The sequence below is a fragment of the Bubalus bubalis genome, chromosome 8 (genome assembly GCF_019923935.1).
Source record: "Bubalus bubalis isolate 160015118507 breed Murrah chromosome 8, NDDB_SH_1, whole genome shotgun sequence".
In the NCBI taxonomy this organism is placed as follows: domain Eukaryota; kingdom Metazoa; phylum Chordata; class Mammalia; order Artiodactyla; family Bovidae; genus Bubalus; species Bubalus bubalis.
Window position 1 is genome coordinate 85,920,529 of NC_059164.1, and position 24,202 is coordinate 85,944,730.

The 24,202-nt window shown below is 37.2% G+C and overlaps 1 protein-coding gene across 5 annotated transcripts in view; it reads left to right on the plus strand.

Moving 5' to 3' along the window:
* Positions 1-24,202, plus strand: part of PTPRZ1 (protein tyrosine phosphatase receptor type Z1) — a 210,330-nt gene that overhangs the window by 111,581 nt on the left and 74,547 nt on the right. For all 5 annotated transcript variants that reach the window (XM_025291413.3, XM_025291412.3, XM_025291414.3 and 2 more), the window contains exons 3-8: positions 147-326; positions 2,493-2,644; positions 6,073-6,168; positions 6,945-7,011; positions 14,851-15,008; positions 15,153-15,303. In XM_025291413.3, the coding sequence (XP_025147198.3) occupies positions 147-326; positions 2,493-2,644; positions 6,073-6,168; positions 6,945-7,011; positions 14,851-15,008; positions 15,153-15,303 (804 nt within the window). The remainder of the gene's footprint in view (positions 1-146; positions 327-2,492; positions 2,645-6,072; positions 6,169-6,944; positions 7,012-14,850; positions 15,009-15,152; positions 15,304-24,202) is intronic.

Here is a 24,202-nt window from a genome sequence, read left to right on the forward strand (position 1 = left end):
ATTGTTCTTAAAAATTGGTTTAAAGATTTTGCAGTTTTTCCCAATGTTGTATCTATTTTTATGTAACATTAACTACTTTATAAACATGAAATTTAGCTTTTGCATAGTTATTTAAAAACCAAACTTATTGCCATTTTTTCCTCTAGGAGCATTGAATCAAAAAAATTGGGGAAAGAAATATCCAACATGTAATAGCCCCAAACAGTCTCCTATCAATATTGATGAAGATCTTACACAAGTAAATGTGAATCTGAAGAAACTTAAATTTCAGGATTGGGATAAAACATCTTTGGAAAACACATTCATTCATAACACTGGGAAAACAGGTAAAATACTTGCATTTTATTTCTGACTTTAATATGTTTATCAAACTTAGAGTGTGTTTAGATTATTTTCATTATATTTTTCTTTGAATGGCATATGTAGTATGAACTGGATAGAAACTATGGGTACAAGAAATCAAATAGAAAATTGGAAATTTAGACCTTTTGAAATGTGTACAAACATTAAATAACCAAAGTCATAATATTCTCCAGTAATATAGCAATAAAGATGCCTCCACAGGAAGAGCTGATAAAGATAACATAATATATAGCTAATTAACTTAATAACTCTATCACTGGTTAATCACTTAGTCAATCAGGATTTCTTTCTCTTGGGCATTTTATTTGATCTTTTCTACTCAGTCGTATGTTATGTTCAATATTTGGATGTGAAAATATAATTGAATTTTAAGAAAGTATTGGCCCTTCTAGATAGAAAGTTTTAAATTATATACTATACTTAGGAAGCACTCTCTAATAAAGTCTTTTTTCTTAGTATGCAAATATAATGCCATAAATATTCCAGTAAGCAACAAATAGAAATTTACAAAAGCAAACATTTTTTTCTGATGTTATATTTTAAATGAAATTGTATGTATGTCAACAAGTTATGTAAAAGCAAATATACTCATGGGAAAAAGATTAGAAAAAACATTCACTATAGCAGTAGCCATGTTGGGGTGATTTTATTGTAAGTGATATTTTTCTCTCTTTTCCATATTTTGCTAATATAATTATGTGAATATGGTAATTTAAATTCTGTGAAGGTAGGAATTTTTCTGGATCAGTGCTTGACAGATTATAAGCACTCAGTAAGTATTTGTTGAATGAATAATTTTATATGTTATAAGAGGCCTGGCGTGCTGTGGTTCATGGGGTCGCAAAGAGTCAGACACGACTGAGCGCCTGAACTGAACTGATAATGTATTATTAATTAAATATATAATAGTATATTGTCCTAAATGTTAGACATTTTAATTACCAGTTTTAGTGGGTGTTACAAAGAAGTAAAGCATGTAATCTCTGCTTCATTTTTCTTAGTGGAGTGTGGTCAAGCACTTGATCTTTAGAGCCACACTTTCTAGGTTCAATTCTGGCCATTTAAAGCACAATGTGGAACCTTGAGCAAGTTCCTTAACCTTGCTGTGACCAATTTCCTTATCTTGTAAAATAGGAATTGTAATGGTATCATCTTCCATTGTGTAGGATCAAATATTTAATACATGTAAAGTAATGTAATGCCTGTCATGTCATAAGTGATAAATGAATGTTGACCATTATTGTTGTTGTTTGTTGCTATTGTTATTATTCATGAAAATGTATATCTCTAACTAGCTGTGTCTGCTGAAAAAAAAAATGCAGCCTAGAAATTATGTTTTACTCAGAAGTCTTTACACTGCGCAGTATGTTGGATTCAGTTCCAAATGCCAAAAGTGATTTCCACCTAATGAAACAAAGACTATTTAAATCTGACTGAGAGACATTGAAATCCTGCATTAAACTCTCAAGAGAATCATTAATCCCCAGATGACTCCTAAAATACAGACAGTAGATGGTATCTGCTAGGGATCTCTAGAGTTTAAGATTTTGAGACTTGCCAACGAGGGTTCAAACATGAGATGGCTGAAACCCCTTCAAAAGGAAAAGGTCTCCCACCTTCCTTGCCACAGTCTAGGACAGAAATTCTGAAGCTTGATGAAGCCTGAGGTGATGCTTGGAAACATAAGGAGATGGGACAAAAGCAGCAGCAGCTTGATAAGGAAGAGAAACAGGAACATGAGAAGGTTGGAGAAAAGACCTTTCCTTTCCAGTCTCCTGTTCTTCTCACTTTAACTGTCCCCTCACCACTATGTGAGGCATTAGGGGAGCAGGGTTTTGACACCAAACAGAAAAAACGTAGGCTACCAGACAGACAGGGTAGGTGAACTGCCTGTCTCTTGCTTTAAGTGTTGTATGGCAGTTAAGGTCTTGGATTTATTTTACACTTGTGGCAATAGGATACATTAAGTATGTTATGCAGTTACTAAGTTCAGCTTTCAAAATTGTAGCTTATTTTTTTAATTTATCAAATACATTATGTTCTTAATGTACCTTAATAGAAGAAAATTTAAACTTGTAATTTTGATTTTCAAAAACTTAGATGTCAATTTATTGTTTTTTTTTTTCAAGTGGAAATTAATCTCACTAATGACTACCGTCTCAGTGGAGGGGTTTCAGAAACAGTGTTCAAAGCAAGCAAGATAGCTTTTCACTGGGGAAAATGCAATATGTCATCTGATGGATCAGAACATAGTTTAGAAGGGCAAAAATTTCCACTAGAGGTAAGTCAGTAGTCCCACTACTTACTATTTCATTTTCTAAGTCACTGGAATTTCATTTAACATATAATTTGATTCCTTTGTAATGTAACTTTGTAATTTATACAGTTATATTTTGTTTACTTGGTTAATATCTGCATTTCTCTCTGGACTGAGCTGTATAAGATCTATAGTTGATTTTCCACTTTCTAGTAATGCTGAGTGTCACATTATATTATAGATGATTAGTAAATATTGATGAGTGAATGGATGAATGAAATTCTTCCCATAGCCCACTAGGGAAAAAAGGGGGAAACTTCATCAAAGTACTAAAAAATCAAGAAACTTCAAATTAAAGTGATAAAAAGTTTCAAATTTAAAATCAGCAAATAAATATAATGCATAGTAATATACAGTGAAAAATGTGAACACTTTCACACATGTCTGGAGAAGGTATAAATTGGCAAGACTTTCTGGGAAGCATTTCACTTGTTCTTATCAATAACTTCAGATGTTTTATTCTCAAAACTTACATTTCAATTTATTGCAATTTAGTCTAAAGAATAATTAAGGACATACTCAAAAATTTGGAGGCAAAGACTTATTTACAATAATAAAAGTTGAAACAAAAGGAAATGATTACATTACAATGGATTATTATAGATCTTGTGAAAATCCTGTTTTAGAATGATTTATTTAACAGAAAAGGTTCATCATAAGATATGAATGCTTTTAAAAAGCAGAAGGTAAAATAGTATATACAGTGTTATTATTCTAAATTTTGTAAAGCGTGAAACTAATTAATGGCCGAGAGAGAGTACAGAGTCTAAGTCAAACCGACGAGGCTTGAATATTGGCTTCACATTTAGTTAGTAGGTACATGACATGACATTGTATGAATTATTTAATTTCCCTAAGCTTCTGTTTCTCGTCTGTGAAATTGACTTAATAGTAGTAACACTTCTCTATAGAGTTATTAGGAGGATTAAATGAAAGGTTGAACTATTACTATTGTAAAAATAATGGAAGGAAACCAAGAAAACATTAATTATAATTTTCTCTGGGTGATGGCATTATTACCTTTTCTCCTTTAAAATTCTCATATTTTCTAGATCACCTGTGTTAAAGTTGTATTTTTACTTTTATAATTCAAAGCATTTATTGATAATAAAAATAAAATTAGTTATTTAATATAGGATTAAAAAATAATGTGGATAAGCACATTCAAATGTGTGGCTTATAATTTCTTAAATATCCTTAAAAAAAGTATATTTATCACATCTTGTTTGTCAGAAATACGAAAATCAACTCATTAAACAGGTAACATTCTCAATTCTGAGAGTTTAGCTCTCTCACAGTACTCCTTAGAACAAAGGTGAAAATCAAGAAAACCCTAAAAATAACACAAGCCATGATTCAGTAAAATTGTACAGAATCTGTGTACTAAACCTCATATATTTTTCTTATTTAGAAGCCCCTCAAATCATGTCATTTGTTTGTTGTTTCTTTTTATTCAATTTGTAAACATTAATGGGTTTTATTTTATTTATTTACTTTTTTTTTTGCCAAACCATGTGCTTTGCAGAATCTTGGTTCTTCAAAGGGGATGGAACTGAAGCCCCCCCGCAGTGAAAGCCCTGAATCCTAATTACTGGACCATCAGGGAACTCCCTGTTGTTTATTTTTTAAAACACTCACCATATAATTGTGCAAGCAGGAGCAACTATACTCCAAGAAAAAATAATAATAATAATAATAAATTGTCTCTCCAGATTTTGGTTTCTTGAGTTGTGCTAAATTAAGTGATGGAAGTTTATTGAATAGCTAGGTCATTCTCAAATAAAATAATTTACTGAAACATTTAAAAAAAAATTGTGCAAGTGGAGAAACTAGAGGGTATCCTTGATTTGCTCTTTTTCCCTGGCCTCTCACATCCTATAATCATCTCCTTAGTTCTGCCCCTAAATGATGTGTGAGGTCAGAAAAAGTTTCCAGCCATCTTAGTCTCTTACTTGGATGTCCCTGAAGCTAGTTTCTCTCCAGTCTTAATCCCTTCCACTGGCCACCCCTACCCCTTAGCCCTGCCCCCCCTTCCTCCATCAAGGACTTTCTATTGCCCTCTGGCCCAAACTGCTGGGACTACCTCACAGTCCTTCTTGCTGTGACCCCTGCCCACTTCTCCAGTCTCATATCTCTCTTCTCTTCTCACATGTGCTCAGCTGAAATCCTAACACTTTCAGTTTCCCACACTTCTCATACTTTCTTGCCTGTAGGCTTTTCCTAGCCGGACCCTCTGACTTGAACACACTTCTCTTCTGCCTTCTCATTTGCCAGCTTTAAAATCGTTCATGCTTCAGGGTGGCTGAAAGGTTTTGGTGACTACCCAAGACAGGAGACACTGCTTTCTTCTGCTTCACACCCACTATTTCTCTGATTGCAGCCCTCACTGCACATTAATCATCTCTGAGGGTTCTGTTCTTACCTTAGTTACATCTCTAAACTACCTGTATCTAATTTCCAAGCCCATGACATGAGGAACATCAACCTATCAGAGAGTGAAGGCTATCATAGATGTATGGACTGAAATAGAAATTAACAAGGTGTCTCAGATAGGGAAGACTCTGCCTGCAGTGTGGGAGACCTGGGTTCAATTCTTGGGTCAGGAAGATCCCTAGAGAAGGAAATGGCTAACCACTCCAGTATTCTTGCCTGGGGAATTTCACAGACAGAGGAGCCTGGTGAACCCATGGGAGCCCATGGGATCACAGGGTCAGACACGACTGAGTGACTAACACACACACATAACCTCACAGCAGGAGGAGAGACTTGAAATAAGGAATTTAGGACTCCTTTGGTATTTTTTAGGTAGAAGCAGAGATTCCTTGAGGGTTTCACGCTTAGTAGAGCTCAAGACAGTAATATCCAAAACTGGTAACTCAGACCATCAAGTAAGTCACATCCATTCAAGGAAGGTTGAAACCATATTTGAAAGAATTCCATCAAAATAGTTAAAATAGCATCTGATTATTTATTTTACTTGGAAATTCCCTGATAGTCCAGGGAGTAGGACTTTGTACTTTCACTGCCAAGGATGAAGGTTCAGTCCCTGGTTGGAGAACTAAGATCCTGCAAACCACTCAAAGTACAGCCCAAAACATTAAAGTAAAATAAATTTATTACATTTGAAAATTGCTCAAAGGGGTAATTTCAGGTCTAGATCTGTTTAACTTCATATTTTGTTCTTTGTTGAAGGGTAATTGATAGTAAATGTAGCTTTGTATACATGTAATTAATAAAATATTTTGAAATTTTGCAAAATATAAAATTATATCATTTATAAAATGTCTCAAATTGAATTTATTGAACTGATAAATTATTTAATTATTTTATTGTCTTTTTGCTGAAGTTTTTGTGAAGTCTTTGTAATAAAGCCATCAATATTATGTTTATAGATGCAGATCTACTGCTTTGATGCAGACCGATTTTCAAGTTTTGAAGAAGCAATTAAAGGAAAAGGGAAGTTAAGAGCTTTATCCATTTTATTTGAGGTAATCATATGTGTGTATATATTCACATAGGGATTTAGCACTAACTTTTCAATCATGGGGAATATCAAAGCACATTTTTTTAACAAATAGAAGAGCTCACAAATGGAATGATAACTGGTCATCATTTCAAAGAGAACAACCTCTTACCTGGTATGTTTAAAAGGGGACTCTTACTCACAGACTTAGAGAACGAACTTATGGTTGCCAGCGGAGGGGTTGGGGGGAAGGGATAGTTAGGGATTTTGGAACGAACGTATACATTCTGCCGTGTTTAAAATGGATAACCAACAAGGACCTGCCCTGTTGCACATGGAACTCTGCTCTATGTTATGTGGCAGCCTGGATGGGAGGGGAGTTTGGGGGAGAATGGATACATGTATGTGTATGGCTGAGTCTCTTCACTGTTCACCTGAAACTCGCAACATTGTGCTATACACCAATACAAAATAGAAAGGTTTTTGTAGAAGGGCTCTTGTATTCCTTAGTTAGGAATGTCACTTCCAATCTCTATACTTGTACACTATGAGATTGGCCCATTTGCAGAGCATCAATGTGATACAGCAACGACTGTGAATAGTAACATTTTAAAATATTTTTTTCTTAATTGAAAATTGAAGTAATCAGGTGTTTGTTTTATTCATTCTTACTTTGCTGTGGGAAAAAAGTGTGCCTTTAGAGGACATTACTTTGGAATAGTTAAAATGGAATTCACTAATCGATACATGAATACCTAGTCAAATATTTTATACCATTTTTAGAATGTCATTCTTTCACAGGTTGGAATAGAAGAAAATTTGGACTACAAGGCAATTATAGATGGAGTGGAGAGAGTTAGTCGTTTTGGTAAGCTATCTGGAGAAATCTCTTTCTTCCAGATTTACTTTGGATTCGTATGAATTTGCAATGTTATTAAAATTGCTTGTACCAAGGAATAAGGAAAGATATTTGTAAACAGGAGAAATCTCTCACATCTGACCCTTGACAATTTATACATTTCTCACTGAAGAACAATTTAATCAGAAATTTTTGTCACAGAAAATCATAAAATGTTAATGTAAGTAGGAAGTTGAAGTTTTCTAATTTTATTATTGAAAATAATTTAATCACATTATGCATTTAAATGTATTTTTTTACTCTATGTCTGCTTCGTTCATCTATAAAAGACTCTAATGTGTGATCTGAAACCAGTTAATTTTAATAAAAATTATATTCTAAAGTGAAAAGGGAATTGTTACTCAAGTTCAAATTATTCCATGGTGGTTTCCTTGGTAAGTCCTTCGCTTTACCAATATAAGATTTTTTGGAGGGCGAATGCTTACATATAACAGGACACGCTGTGCTTTTATATTGTTCTGCTTCCCATCTCATAGATCTTGTAATTTGTCACAGCACATGCTTTTGACAATGTTGGCAGGAAACAGAAAACACATTATTTTATTTTTATTAAGTACCCACAAACAGGGTATTAATGTTGTCCTGAGTTATCAATAAAAAGAGGATTATTCCTCTCGGGAAAGCTGCAAAATTTGAAATCAGAAACACAACTCACAACTGATCGTTTTCTTGAAAGCAGAAGTCTGGACTAGGATTAATTCATCTTTGTCAATTTTATGTGAGAATCTGAATTAACCAATCTTTTCAGAAGTAGGGAATATGTGAGCTCCTACAGTGCAGCTTTCATTTTTTTTTGTTTTGAAAGGTATAGTCAAACACAGCATCAAGCTGTTAGTTATCTCCTTGCATCTACCCAGATTGTAAAATTTAACACTGAATACCATAAGCCACACTTAATTTTTTCCTCATTTAGTCAGAAAGTGGAGTCTATGCAGACTGCGAGAAGGCAACTAGTTTGAAATCCTACACTTAAAATGATGTAAAATGTGAACATGAATGTTCCCAGGCCTTGCGCCAGGCTGTGGGGACCACAGAAGTGATGCTGACACTAGCTGTTAGTCCTGATTGGTGCACCTGTGACACTCGGACCACTTCCTTGAGGCCTCTTCAGTGTTTCTGGGGGACTGTAGGAGGGGATAGGACCTAAATCAAACCCCTCATGATTATACAGTGGAAGGGAGAAATAGATTTAAGGGCCTAGATCTGATAGATAGAGTGCCTGATGAACTATGGAATGAGGTTCATGACATTGTACAGGAGACAGGGATCAAGACCATCCCCATGGAAAAGAAATGCAAAAAAGCAAAATGGCTGTCTGGGGAGGCCTTACAAATAGCTGTGAAAAGAAGAGACGCGAAAAGCAAAGGAGAAAAGGAAAGATATAAACATCTGAATGCAGAGTTCCACAGAATAGCAAGGAGAGATAAGAAAGCCTTCTTCAGTGATCAATGCAAAGAAATAGAGGAAAACAACAGAATGGGAAAGACTAGGGATCTCTTCAAGAAAATCAGAGATGCCAAAGGAACATTTCATGCAAAGATGAGCTCGATAAAGGACAGAAATGGTATGGACCTAACAGAAGCAGAAGATATTAAGAAGAGATGGCAAGAATACACAGAAGAACTGTATAAAAAAGATCTTCATGACCCAGATAATCACGATGGTGTGATCACTGACCTAGAGCCAGACATCCTGGAATGTGAAGTCAAGTGGGCCTTAGAAAGCATCACTACGAACAAAGCTAGTGGAGGTGATGGAATTCCAGTTGAGCTATTCCAGCTCCTGAAAGATGATGCTATGAAAGTGCTGCACTCAATATGCCAGCAAATTTGGAAAACTCAGCAGTGGCCACAGGAGTGGAAAAGGTCAGTTTTCATTCCAATCCCAAAGAAAGGCAATGCCAAAGAATGTTCAAACTACCGCACAATTGCACTCATCTCACACGCTAGTAAAGTAATGGTCAAAATTCTCCAAGCCAGGCTTCAGCAATATGTGAACCGTGAACTTCCTGATGTTCAAGCTGGTTTTAGAAAAGGCAGAGGAACCAGAGATCAAATTGCCAACATCCACTGGATCATAGAAAAAGCAAGAGAGTTCCAGAAAAACATCTATTTCTGCTTTATTGACTATGCCAAAGCCTTTGACTGTGTGGATCACAATAAACTGTGGAAAATTCTTCAAGAGATGGGAATACCAGACCACCTGATCTGCCTCTAGAGAAATTTGTATGCAGGTCATGAAGCAACAGTTGGAACTGGATATGGAACAAAAGACTGGTTCCAAATAGGAAAAGGAGTTCGTCAAGGCTGTGTACTGTCACCCTGTTTATTTAACTTATATGCAGAGTACATCATGAGAAATGCTGGACTGGAAGAAACACAAGCTGGAATCAAGATTGCCAGGAGAAATATCAATAACCTCATATATACAGATGACACCACTCTTATGGCAGAAAGTGAAGAGGAACTCAAAAGCCTCTTGATGAAAGTGAAAGTGGAGAGTGAAAAAGTTGGCTTAAAGCTCAACATTCAGAAAACGAAGATCGTGGCAACCGGTCCCACCACTTCATGGGAAATAGATGGGGAAACAGTAGAAACAGTGTCAGACTTTATTTTTCTGGGCTCCAAAATCGCTGCAGATGGTGACTGCAGCCATGAAATTAAAAGACGCTTACTCCTTGGAAGGAAAGTTATGACCAACCTAGATAGCATATTCAAAAGCAGAGACATTACTTTGCCAACAAAGGTTCATCTAGTCAAGGCTATGGTTTTTCCTGTGGTCATGTATGGATGTGAGAGTTGGACTGTGAAGAAGACTGAGCACCGAAGAATTGATGCTTTTGAACTGTGGTATTGGAGAAGCCTCTTGAGAGTCCCTTGGACTGCAAGGAGATCTAACCAGTGCATTCTGAAGATCAGCCCTGGGATTTCTTTGGAGGGATTGATGGTAAAGCTGAAACTCCAGTACTTTGGCCACCTCATGCGAAGAGTTGACTCATTGGAAAAGACTCTGATGCTGGGAGGGATTGTGGGCAGGAGGAGAAGGGGACGACAGAGGATGAGATGGCTGGATGGCATCACTGACTCAATGGACGTGAGTTTGAGTGAACTCCGGGAGTTGGCGATGGACAGGGAGGCCTGGCATGCTGCGATTCATGGGGTCGAAAAGAGTCGGACACGACTGATCGACTGATCTGATCTGATCTAATAGGAGGGTATAGTACGAGCTTAGGAAATCAGTTTGCTCATGTTCTTGAACTAAACTTTCCTTTCTAATATCTACTGTCTGTAAGCCATTAAGGGGGATACTTCATCAGAACCTGTTGTATAATACCCTCCCTGGGAATATGGGTTTCCTGATAGCATCCTGAGTCTGTCCCGGCTCTTAATTCAGAAGCAGAACAAATGGTCCCCTGGGCTGTCTGGGAACACATACTTGTTTGCCCTCTGTTCCCCTCTCTGTCTTCTGTCTCTCTACCAGTGTACCAACTTCTTCCCTCCTTTTTTTTTTTTTAACCAAAAAATAAAATCCTCTACACCTATCAACTCATCTACTCAATATTTCCATATACTTAGCAAGAACACCTAAGCCCATACAACTGGTAAGTGGTAAAGCCAGGATTTAGAACCTGTCTGTGCAAAAAGATTGTTCCAATATATTGTAGAGATTTATAGTAGTTCTATATTTCCAAACACATATAAAACACCTGTCAATTTGATTGAAATAGTTGTGAAATATGATCTGTCCAAACTAAGCAAATTAAGTCCTCCCAGAGTTAAATGTTTCCATTTTGAGAATTCTTGGATTAAATTTAATCCTGTTTCAGAGTCTAGAAAGTCCCCCAGTGCCCAATAAGCAGAAGGCTTCCCAATATTGGCTGCCAGCCATCGCTGCTGGGAATTTGAAGGCAATGCTGGTCTTTAGACAGTGACTCAGAAACTGCAGCTAAACTCCCAAATCCTGCCACATATTCTTCATATAACGTGAGTTCCACAAAAACCAACATTTCCCAAACATCCTTCTGATTATAAAATCTGTCTTACCACAGTGTGAGCTGGTGGCTCAGTTCCTGTATTTTTCTCTAAGAGACAAGCCCATCTTTTCCCTTCCCTCTTTCTTGTGTTCTTTTCTTTCCCTTTCTTCGGTCACACTTGCTCTATGTTAGGCATTGCTCTCACATGGAGTGGTGAGAAATAGGGTATATAGCAATACAAAGATAACAATAGAAAGATAATGCATTAATCTTCCCCAAACAGAGCCCGTGCACACGCACACAAAAATTATTCATTGAAATCTTTCAAGTTGCAAGGAAGAGGTAACATCGTCACACCCAGGTAACATCGTCAGTGATTCTCAAATGGGAATTCTCATCAGATGACTTGTGTACAAAGGTCATCTGATTAGTCAAGTGATTAGGAAAGCATTCCTAATCACAAACGCAGCCCAGGAATTTGTATCTTGACAAATCCTTACCACCACCATCCTAAGTCTAATTATCCTAGGTGATGAATTGGTTTTAAGTATTAAACGGCTCTTTCCTTGCCCTGGACCTAGAAATGGTCTTTGTCTTTATCTCCCTCTCACTCTCCTCATCTTTCCCCCTCCTGCCATCAGCCTCCCTTGGAAGGAAGATCTGATTGGTTTATCACTGATTAAGAAAGAAGAGGATGACAGAGTGAATGACTGATCACAAATAGAGCAACACTGACTCATGTATGATTCTTGTTGAGCAATAGTGAGGTTATTCAGATGAAGTGCATGTTTTTGCAAGCCACGAGAAACCACCTTAGTCCAGTTTTCTTGTAAGGTGATGGTGGAATTAAAAAATACTACTGTGATTGCAAAGTCTTGTAATATTGGAAAGAAACTTAGGACATGCAGGTACATAATAAAAAAAATAAGGTAGAAAGTACTCAACATATTCATAACAGAGACTAGGTGAGTGGTGTGAGCTTCAGAGGCAGGAAGAATGGATTCTGTATAGGAATGAGAGAAGGAGGAATCACCTTTTTTTCTGATTCTTTCGCTTCTTCCTAACTTTTCCCCCTTTTATTTCTTTCCCGATTTCACAAAAATTATCTACTTCACCATCCCTATTCAAATCTGATTTTCCTTTTCTGGCCTCTAGGTCTCCTGTTGTCAGTTTCATTTCCCACCTAAATTAGCAGGGAGTCAATTTCTGACTCCTTACTTAATTAGTGTTCTCCACCTCCATACTTCCACAAAACATTTGTAAAAGAAGTTTTTCCTTCATCAAAGGAAGAAATGTAGTCCACTGATGATTAAAAAGGAGGCTATTTAATCACAAATTTTCGAGATATCAAAAACATAAATTTGAAAATGTTTAAATATTCACATGTTTGAAATAGTTTCCTTAGTTTCTGAGAACTTGAATCTGAGTCTGAATTCTAAATAATCTTGTCTTGACATTGCAGGAGAGGAAAACATACTTTTAGAAGTTACTAATTAATCCTTTAAACCTAATGTAACCTGAATTTTCTAGTGGATTAAAACTAGATTTGGGTTGTACGTACACAGCACTATCAATTCAATCAACAGGTTTTTACTTCTAAGATTTAGTCTTAACTTCAGACTGGAAGAAGTTATCTATACTTTTATTAGCACTATCCCTCTTCCTGAGAAAAATTTCTGTATTACAGGAAAATTAATATTCAATAATTTAACTTTTGTGTGTGCTAGTATGCTCAATCGTGTCCAGCTCTTTGCAACCTCATGAACTGTAGCCCACCAGACTTCTCTGTCCCTGGAATTTTCCAGGCAAGAATACTAGAGCGGGTTGTCATTTTCCTACTCCAGAGGATCTTCCCGACCCAAGGATCAAACCCAGGTCTCTTGCATCTCCTGCATTAGCAGGCAGATTCTTTACCACTGAGTCACCTGGAAAGCCCAGTGGAAATAATTTTTTTCCATGAGGATGTGTCCAGTCTTCATATCGTGTAGAACTGTAATATACTGTTAAGGTCATCTGATCCAATTATTTCATTTTAAAAGGAGGACTGTGGGATTCACTAAGACTAAAATCTTGCAAAGCCTTCACTCTACTTGAGGTTTTCAATTGTGGCTGCATGTTTGAATCACCTAGGGATTCTTTTTAAAACATGTAGGCACACCTAGCCTAAAAAATGTAGATACCTAAGTCCACTGCAGATGGGGTCTGGGACACTGGTATTTTTTTTTTTTAATGCTCCCCAGATAATTCATATGGTACTATTCTGCACTGTGGTACCTCACTTAGACTAGATGAAATTAGCTTTGGGGACTATTTCTTAATGACCAAAATGTACAAAACAGAAAAGAAGACATGCACTTGGCTGGGTAAGAGTTAAGAGGATGGGAAAATAAGTTAGATACTGGTAAGCATGCCTGCGTGCATGCTCAGTCACTTCAGTCATGTCCAACTCTTTGCAACCCTGTGGACTGTAGCCAGCCAGGCTCCTCTGTCCGTGGGATCCTCTAGGCAAAAATACTGGACTGGGTTGCCATGCCGTCTTCCAGGGGATCTTCCCCCACCCAGGGATTGCAGGCAGATTCTTTACCTACTGAGCCACCTGGGAAGCTCCTGGGAAGCATATTGCTACCCATATGAGTGAGAACTGGTACACAGAGAGCTAAATGGCCAAGGCAGTGCCTTTGGTAAGAGCCATTTGAAAGATGCAAGATCAAAAATGGGACTTTTCAAGGAGACAGCTATAATTGGGTTGTTTCAAGGTTCCCAGACTTAGGAAAGCTCTACCAATTTTTTGTAGGAATTCTCTATTCTCGATTCAACTTATAAATAAAAAATCAATATTTTTATTATAAAATAATAATATTTTCATATATAAAATTTGAAATACATTTCCTATTCTTTGTCTTGCCTTTTTACTCTCTAAATGGTGACTGTTGACAAATAGACTGAGTATCAAGTAGATCATTTTTCCCTCTGTGAATAACACTTTTTGCAAGCTATTTCATAAATCTCAACCTATCCTACGATTATGAAGATAATTTTCTATGTTTTAGTCTAAAATCTTTATTGTTCTGTCCACATTTAGATCCAGACTCGACTTAGAATTGATTTGTGATTATGGTGTGAAGGAGGGAATAAAGATTCATGGTTTGCATAAGTATATCTGATTGATATAGCATGGTTTATTGAAAAGGCCATGCATTTCAACTATGTAATAATTTTTCCTGTTATAAGTCAAATAATCACATATGTGTGGATGTGGACTCTTTATTCTCTTCCATTGTTCTCTTAGTCCATCTTTGCCTTTTTTTCCTTTTTCTTACTTTATTGTAAGTAAAAAAAATGTCCTGGTCCTCCAGTTCAGTGTAAGAAATGGTGCTAGAAGATGTCCTTGTTTCTTTCTTTATCACTAGGGGAAAACCTTTCAGGAAGTCATCCTAAAATATGATGTTCATTATAGATAATTTTCATCAGAATATGGTTTTGTTTTCCAAAAGTTGATATTCAGTCTTATTGAATGATTTCCTGGTATCTCTTCATATGGCCATATGATTTCTGAATCTTTCATATGGAAAAATAATCTTTCCAGCATCTTGCCCATGTAAAGATAGAGCAACTAACACGATGTTGTGATATGTGCAAGAAAATTTAGAATTATGTCAGTTTTATCTCCATTTTAGTTATGTGTCTAAAATGTTCTTAAAATTTCAGTTCTGATTAAATACATACCAAAATAGATGTTTCAGTTGCATAGAGGCTTTGAACAGCTAAGTTCCAGGGTTAGGATTTCAGCTGAGGTGTATATGATTCCTTTGTAGGGAAGCAGGCTGCGTTGGATCCATTCACATTGCTGAACCTTCTGCCAAACTCAACTGACAAGTATTATACTTACAACGGCTCCCTGACATCTCCTCCCTGCACAGACACCGTTGACTGGATCATTTTTAAAGATACAGTTAGCATTTCTGAAAGCCAGGTAATCTTGGACGTTCAAACAAATGGAGTCATTTGAAGCAATTTAAAAAGAAATATTTTCTACAGAATATCTGTTTTAAAGCATTTGCTGATATGCCTTTGAAGCAAGTATGTTAAATTATAAGTTAAATTATCTTCTTTCCAGTTGGCTGTTTTCTGTGAAGTTCTTACAATGCAACAGTCTGGTTATGTCATGTTGATGGACTACTTACAAAATAATTTTCGAGAACAACAATACAAGTTCTCCAGGCAGGTGTTTTCCTCATATACCGGAAAGGAAGAGATTCATGAAGCAGGTGTGTACTGAAATATAATTTTTCTGTAAGTCCTATGAAATTCAGTGTTGTAGGAGGTAATTGTGGCATCATGGACAATATGCAAGACTTCGATTTTTGGAAATATTTTGATTATAGAGTTGTAGCCTTAGATAAGCTATTTAACTTCTCTGAATCTCAGTTGCCATATTTATAAAATGACAATTAAAAATATCTGTCCTGGGGACTTCCCTGGTGGTCCAGTGGTTAAGATTCTTCCCTGCAACATGCCAGGGAGCAGCTACACCCAGGCACAACTCGAGAGCCCATGCCACAAGGAAAGACCCCACACGATGTGACGAAGATCCAGTGTACCATAGTAAGACCCAACACAGCCAAATAAACAATACAATTGTGAATTATGTGCACACACTATGAAGAAAATCTGTTCCTCCTTCCATGAATAACACCATTTTGCAAGTAAGAAACATGGAGATTCAGGAAGGAAAGTTTTTTCCTAAAACATACAGTGGTTGGTGGCAAAGCCACCTACACACCTCCAAATTCACTTTATGGCATTTGCTTGTGTAACAGCTCTAAGAGGGGAAAGAATAAGGGTGAGGTGTTCAGAGCTTGGGAAGATGGCTTCTTGTTGGGATGACTTGGGAATCTCCGTGGGAGAAGCACATTTGACCTGAGTCTTGACGTGTGTTGGGGTTTTAAAGAAGTGCTCATCTGTGTGTTGGCAGCTCCCAGAGAGGCTAGTGCCTAGTAAGGACAGAAACCCAAGGCACTGAATTATTAATGAATAAAAAGTGAGTCCTTTCCCCAGTTTCCTTCTTTGAAAGAAAAGAAGTTTGTCCTTGTCAAGCCCAGGCGATGGAGAGGAGGCAGAGGGAAAGGCTGCAGAGTGCCCTCTGGGTCTTTTGAAGCTGACACGGCAGTCAGAGGCCTTTCAAAGGGTCCAGAGGACACAGTCATCGCGTCTACTGACTTGTTCTTTTCAGTTCACTGTGAGGGTGCGCTGGTTCATGAAAGAGTTGAAGTGGCCTCTGCTTTGGGGACTGAAAACCTTTCCAAGAACATGGTCTTCTTTGATCCCAGCCCCGTAATGAATTTTTGGCTGTGTATAACATTAATTCAATAATCGTCTGCTTTTGAAGATTAGGTATTAAAGCAGCATGTTTCTGTTGTTTCAAAGTAGTATTTGTGAGATTGTTTATCCTTTAACAACAACATAAACAAAGTACAACAGTGATGAATTGCTGTATTTACTGTGACATTGTTTCAAGTTAATTGCTCCAAAGTGAGGAAATTTAATTATATTTCTACCAACAATACTAAATACTAAGACCTCCTGTGTGGTAAATAATCCCCAGTTGATTAAAAAATAAATAAATAGATCTAACCATTTCCTTTTCTGAAATACAAATGACCAAATAACAAAATATATACAATGTTTGGCCATGTATTAGTCATACTGTATTAGTTGTACTAGTTATTAGTTATATTGTATTAAAACTCTTCAGTGGCTCCCATGGGCTTTCCAGGTGGCTCACGGGTAAAGAATCTGCCTGCCTCAGTGCAGGAGAATCAAGAGACATGGGTTTCATCCCTGGGTCAGGAAGATCCCCTGAAGGAGGAAATGCAACCCACTCCAGTATTCTTGCTTAAAAAATTTCATGGACAGAGTAACCTGGAGAGCTACAGTCCATGGGGTCACAAAGAGTTGGACACGACTCAGTGACTGAGCGAGCACAGCACACAAAAGCGGCTCCCACTGCGTTTAGAATAAAATCCAAATTGTTTATCATAGTGTGGTAGGTCCTGTCTAGTACTTACTGGCCTCAGTGCTTACTCTTCCCCGGCCAACTTCCTTCCTTTATTCTGAACTCAGTGAGGTCCCTGAAGAGGGCAGACCACACTCTCCCAGGTTGCACCTAGACGTGCTTTTTCCTTCCCATGGCGTGTTCTTCCTTGCAGTCTTCCTTTGTTGTCTCCCCCTCATCCTCAAGACTCAAGTACGTAAACAGTTGCCTCCGCCAAGGAGCCATGTCTGACCCTCCATCCAGCCCTACCAAGCCTGACACTGGCCCAAGAAAGGACTGTGCGTTTATGGAAGTGCTGAGCCCATAGGGTACAGATAAATGATGCTCTTCTGGAGGTGCAGTGTGCCAGGAGCTCCTACATGCTGTGCATCCAGACTTCCTAGCAGGTGCCACAGTATGATACTCTGTTTACTTATCTGTCCCCACCACCACCCTCTGAAGGAAGTAACTAAGTCTTTTATCACTTTGCCTCGATTGCTGGGCAAAAGTAAAGCTCTCATTCATCAAATATTCACAAAATGAAGGAATTGATTTGTGTATAATAAAAGTATGGCAGGATATAGCTTGATGGGTACTTGCATCATTTAATGTGTAAACCCATATGAATGGATTTAATGTAGAATATTGGTTTTTCTTTTTTTTGAATTTTTAAAAAAATTTTGGCCATGCCTCATGGCATGTGGGATCTTATTCCCTGACCAGGGATCAAACCCGCATCCCCTTCCTTTGAAAACTCAGTGTCTTAACCACTGGAACACCAGGGAAGTCCCTATTTTCACAGTTAAGTGATTATGGCTAAAAGTAATCATAACAAAAGCAGTAATGGCTAACATATATCACATGAACCAGTGTGTTCAACCAGGCATTAGGCTTGTTTTTCTCATTTAGTTTGGAAAGCTGATATTAACTGGTTCACCCAAGTTCACAGAACTGTAAAAGGTTGGAGTCAGTATTTGAACCCTGATCTTCCTGATTCTGAAGACTTCCAAAGCTCTCTCCACTATGCTTTATATTTATAAGGGAACATAATTTATCCTTGCATAATTTTATAATAAAAACTGATGACTTTAATAACATAAAACTTTTTTAAAAACTTAGTATTGGCTTTTTTCAAAAACTAGAATGATGGTTGAATTCTTGCATTTTCCATCATGAGTATTTGCATTCAACAAGCACTTATTTTCCATGTGCATATTCCTATGATTTTTTTTTCCTTAATGATACAGTATTGCCCTTTTACTTTCTTGAACTGAATTTGAAAATAAGAATTGAGGGTTGCATTTATGTTCAAGATTTAATCTTTATTAGATTTAATCTGAAAGTATGTTTTTATTACATCAACATTGTAAAAAAGGAAAAAATAGATAAGCACACAGAAGAAAATAAAAATCCCCTATAATGTTATTACCCAGAGATAACTGCTATGAGAATTTGGGCAAATATCTTTCTAGCCTTTCTCTTAAGTTAAAAATATATTATTATGTCTCACAAAAATGAGGCTGTATCATACTTCTTTGTTTTTTGATTTTGCATCACTGAATGATATAAATATATCATTAATACCATTCTTAATTTTATGTATAGTATCATCATAGCAATTTATTAAGTTTGTCACCCAGCTTGGGACTCTCAGGTTATACTTATTTATTTTGCTATTTTAAATATCTAATGTCCTCATTTTGACCAAGAGAGAAGGAAAACGTGTCATGAAAATTGTTAGAATCCTACTCTTGGTAAATGCATGGTAGAAAAATATATTTTGCAAAATACATTGCAAGTAATTGCAAAAGCCATGTGAGGTCTGCATATCCATGTAAACTTCTTGAGGGGAGAGATCAAGCCTTATTTTTTTTTTTTTTTTTTTTTTTTGCATTCATAGGAAAACTCAATAAACATTTGTGAATGAATGAGTATTTTACCAGAACTCAGTCCTCTATTTTTGCATTTTTACATAGCATTGCTATTTTTAAAAGGCATGCATTTTTGGCATCATGGAATGGGCGCTGGCTCTTCTAAGAATCACAGAATTTAGTAGAACCATTTGATCATGAAGGAATTAGTAAAAATTGTCTTTTAGTTCATGAGAAATATATGTCAGTAACCACACAAACAGGAGGTGATCTCCAGCTTTGTCCCCTGCCTCCCAGGAGCCAATACCTGCCCGCTGCCCTCTCCTCCCACTAGCAAGACTCTGCCTCTAGAAGCCAGGGCCTCCTGCAGTGCAGTGGGAAGGGGCTGGGGCTTTAAAGCCCGGTCAACTTTTGGTTTCAAACCCCAGCGCAAATACTTATTAGTTACATGCTGCTGCTGCTGCTAAGTTGCTTCAGTCGGGTCCGACTCTGTGCGACCCCATGGACTGCAGCCCACCAGGCTCCCCCGTCCATGGGATTCTCCATGCAAGAACACTGTAGTGGGTTGCCATTTCCTTCTCCAAGGCATGAAAGTGGAAAGTGAAAGTGAAGTCGCTCAGTCGTGTCCGACTCTTAGCGACCCCATGGACTGCAGCCTACCAGGCTCCTCCATCCATGGGATTTGCCAGGCAACAGTACTGGAGTGGGGTGCCATTGCCTTCTCCGTTAGAAGTCTTAATCACTGGATGGCCAGGGAAGTCCCAAGGTGGGCATTTTAAACTCATTTTATCAGTGAAGAGAATAAGGCTTAAAAAAATTAAATAACTTGACAATATTTGTATAATATAATATTGTTACATAATATTTATGTAACTAAATTAAATTTATGTAGCTAAATTAAATATTAGTTACGTAATATTTATGTAACTAAATACATAAATATTGTCAAGTTATTTAATCTTTTTAAGCCTCATTCTCTTCACTGATAAAACGAGTTTAACATGCGCACCTTGGGACTTCCCTGGCCATCCAGTGATTAAGACTTCGTGCTTCCACTGCAGGGGGCACAAGTGCACTAGCTGGTCAAGGAGCTAAAATCCTACAGGCCACAAGCCATGGCCAAAATACATATATATTTTTAATTTTTTAAAATGGCTACCTTGTAGGGTTGTTGTGAGGTTTAAATAAGTTAAAGATTGCAAGGCAGTCCAGTCCCTTGAACATAATATACTCCAGATCTGTAACTTCTATTAATACAGTGTGTGTGTGTATGTGTGTGTGTATACTCTTGTATACTCCAGATCCATAGCTTCTATTAATACCGTATGTGTGTGTGTGTTTACGTATGTGCTCTTGTATGTGTGTGTGTGTGTGTGCGTGTGTGTGCAGCTGTATGTTTGTATATAGAGACAGAGAGCAAGCTATCACAAGTATAGGGTGCTATCCAAGTTTTCCATGTTTAAGGTTTTTATTTGTTAAGTAGAGTTATAAATGCACTTTAAATCTCATTTGCTAGCATTGTAATATACATAATGCAAACTTTAAAAAAACTATAAAATATGAAATGATTTTCAAGGAAGGGTAGCATGAAAAGCGTGTCTTCATAGCTTAATGTTATATTTGAGCTATGAGAAATTTTCTGTAATTTCCTGAGAAAATGTCACGATGAATTATGCATCAGAAGACCCACCTTCTTGAGAAGGTCAGTAGTTGTAAATAGCATTCATTAAGGTCACATGTACATTCATTTGTGCTCTAACTATATAGAGAAAAGCACAGGAAGATTATTTACTTCTTGGAAGATTGTATGTTATGAATTGAATGGTTGACAAAGTTACTGTGTATTCCTAGAGAAGACTGACTGACTGAGGTACAGTTTGAAAGTTTTTTTTTTTTTTTTTTTTGGTTACTTATCTAAAGGGAATGGCGTGTAATCATTGAAAAGTACAAAGCAATAACAGATCATTTTTAGTTCTTATTTTTAACATTTGTGGCAATCTTTACATTAGTTTTGTTAACATCTGCTACTCCCTGAAGGGAGATCACAACCTTAATACTGATTGTCTTCTGAGTCTGTCCCTCTTCGGGTTCTTCTCACAGTAGTCATTAAATTACCTGTCTCGATAATTTTTAAAATGAGGCTCATAAACCTCAAGCAAGAAGGTGGAGGATTTACTAGTGTGCACTCATGGAAGTACTTTGCCATGGGCTGTGTTCACCTGTACCAAACCTCAAGACAGTGGGAAATACTGGGTAAAAACCTAGGGACGTTCTCTCTGCCACTCCCCCAAAATCATCACCCGATCTTTTCACCTCCCTCTTCATTTTTATCCATGATCCATGGAGCTAAGACTGCACCATCTCTCCCAGGGCATGTGTCCCTTTCCCAAGGTGGGCACGTACAGCAGCAGAGGCAGAAGGGACCTTCTGTCTCCCTGGACCATCTGCACTGGCTTTAATGATGAGTTGGTCACGAGACTTGTCACAGTGAGAGTTGTCAGGTTCTCCTCCTTTGTGCTTTTCTTCACCTATTTCCTTTTCTTTTCCTACCTTTTTTTCTTGTTTCCTCATGACACTCAGTGCCTAGCCTATTAATCTTATGTGGACATTCCTGTGTAGGAGGTGTTCACTCTTCATAGCCATTCATTTAAGTAATGAGAAGGTGGAGGACTTTGTGAGCTATGTTTGTGAAGTTTTTACAATTTCTAGTGGGTACAAACCTATACTTTTGAAAAGCACAACCTAATTTGGCTAAATCACAGAATTTTTTTTACAGTTTATTTTGCCTTCCTCTGTAAATGGCATCTAGGATTTGGAAACTAAAAGCACCCATTACATTTAATGGCTTACTAAATTTAAGGGTGAGAGGCTATCCTAGAAATGAGTTTCCTGAAGGCAAAGATGGTACCTCCTTTATTTGTATGTCCAAGAGTGCCTAGAGCCAAGCAGATGAGAAGTGAATATTAAAAACAAGTTTTTAATTAAGAACCTCTCATTCTTTATATGTGAGGATCCTTTGCAGTTGTGCTGAGTGCTCAGTCATGTCCAACTCTTTGAGGCCCCATGGACTGTAGCCCACCAGACTCCTCTGTCCATTGAATTTTCCAGGCAAGAATATTGGAGTGGGTTGTCATGCCCTCCTCCAGGAGATGGTCTGGACCCCGGGATTGAACCCACATCTCTTGTGTCTCCTGTATTGGCAGGCAGATTCTTTACTACTAGTGCCATCTGGGTTGCACTTATACTAAAGTATTGCTTGTATTCTGTGCAACTTGACAAGGACCCCAGCTTTGTCACAGCCTGGCTCATAGCCTCGAGCTTGCAGGAACCAGATTCTCCTTGGTCAGTGTTCCTTAAAGAATCAGTGACTATGATCCAGGTCACATGTAGCTCGTAGAAAGGAATCAGGGCATGTGATTCATTCCTAAAGAAGGAAATGGGACCTCAACATAGTTCTGGTAGGTAGGTTTATTGGCTCAGTCATGTCTGACTCTTGCAACCCCATGGACTATAGCGCACCAGGCTCCTCCGTCCATGGGATTCTCCAGGCAAGAATACTGGAGTAGGTTGCCATTTCCTTCTCCAAAACATAGTACTGAGCTCCCTATAATCAAGGAAATTATATTTTTGTTACTCTTATTAATGTAGCTTGTAATTGGTGTCAGTATATGTTGATCTGGAAAGCCCTTCTTGATTTTTCAGTCCAGATAATATGTTTTATAAACTGTATGCCCTTCTAATAAGATAAACTAATTTTAATATGAAGAACAAGGGAAGCTTAGAAAACTTAGTGAAAATTAATAACTTACTTTGTAGTCAGTTTTACATCTGAGACATTACCCAGTTTTATGTCTGAACACCAAGTGGTGAATTAGCAAGATTGTTATTTAGGAGATAGGTAGGATGTCCTACCTTAGAAGAGTAACCTGTTGGCAAGGTCATAGACTATATATAGAAGTACTAGTCTTTCTCTTGAATACATTCTAAAGTATATATTTTTTTCTATAAAATTCTGTATTTCAGCATCTAAAAGATAAGCTTCAGCTATAGCTTATAATGTGTTACTAAGCTATGATTATCAATAAACAAAAGGAGTGTTTAAAAATAAGCTTCTAATTACAACATACATTTTAACTATTAAATTACTAATAAGCTTTTACAGATATATAAAGAAGAAAGTAAATGAATTAAAACCTGGTGGCAAAGAAATGTGATTTTCTTTTTAGAGTCCTATTTTATATTAATGCTGATTCTTAGAATTTGAAGTACCTGCTGATTTCTAATACTAAGGGGAGATAAACACAGACACCTGATCAAAATTCTTGCACTATTGAGGAAGCAGTCCTTTGTGTATTTTGAAGTCAGTAATTTTATATTTTTCTCCGATTTTTATGTTTTGTGTGCATGCATAAAACTTTCATGCATTTTAAGATAGTTTCATCTTTGAGGAAAAGATAGTTCACTTTAAATCATTCTCACTCTATGCAAAGTGGGGTTGACTTTTGAACAAAATCTACAAATGATATTGTCCAAAATCACTTTCAGCCTTTTAAAAACAGACATGAGGTTCATCAGAAGCAAGACTAAGGCAATCTTGTGTCTCTAATGGTAAGTTAAGTGACCGCCTCATTTTTGAGACGATGTGAAGGTCTTCTGCCATCTGGTGGACATTTGTAGAAATGTCACTAGATAGAGTAATGATGATGCAGTCTAGACCTAAATAGGAATACATTTTCTTATTCTGAATTCATGTTTTTTGATAATGAAAGAATTGTTCTCTTATTTCCAGAGGAACACTGCACCGTATATCCCTGACCAACAAATAATATTATAATTTTAACAGTGAAAAGTTCTGTCTCTAACTCATATAAAGTTATTCCTATATTGATTTAAAGCATATATGTGTATATGTATTTACATTGCTTTGAGTCACTCCTGTACCATTGCATAGCATACATATGCTAAAATGTCTATTATTGAATACTGTATATAAAATGTTTCCATTTATAAGGTCAGTTGTTAGTTTTGGGTGCCCTCCTGTGTTCATGGGGAAAACTACAGCCCAGTAAAGACAAGGCTTTTTGGTCACATTCTCATGGTGCTGCCTGTGTGTTTCCATTGAGTCCTAGAAACAGTTTTGGTAGTGGTGATGATTGGTTGACTTCAATGGACTGTGTGGTCTCGTGTGGTGACTTTGTAACTTCAGGTGTACCTTTAAAGCAAAGCCTGGATTCTGTGAGCATAGTGATTACTATTTGACCT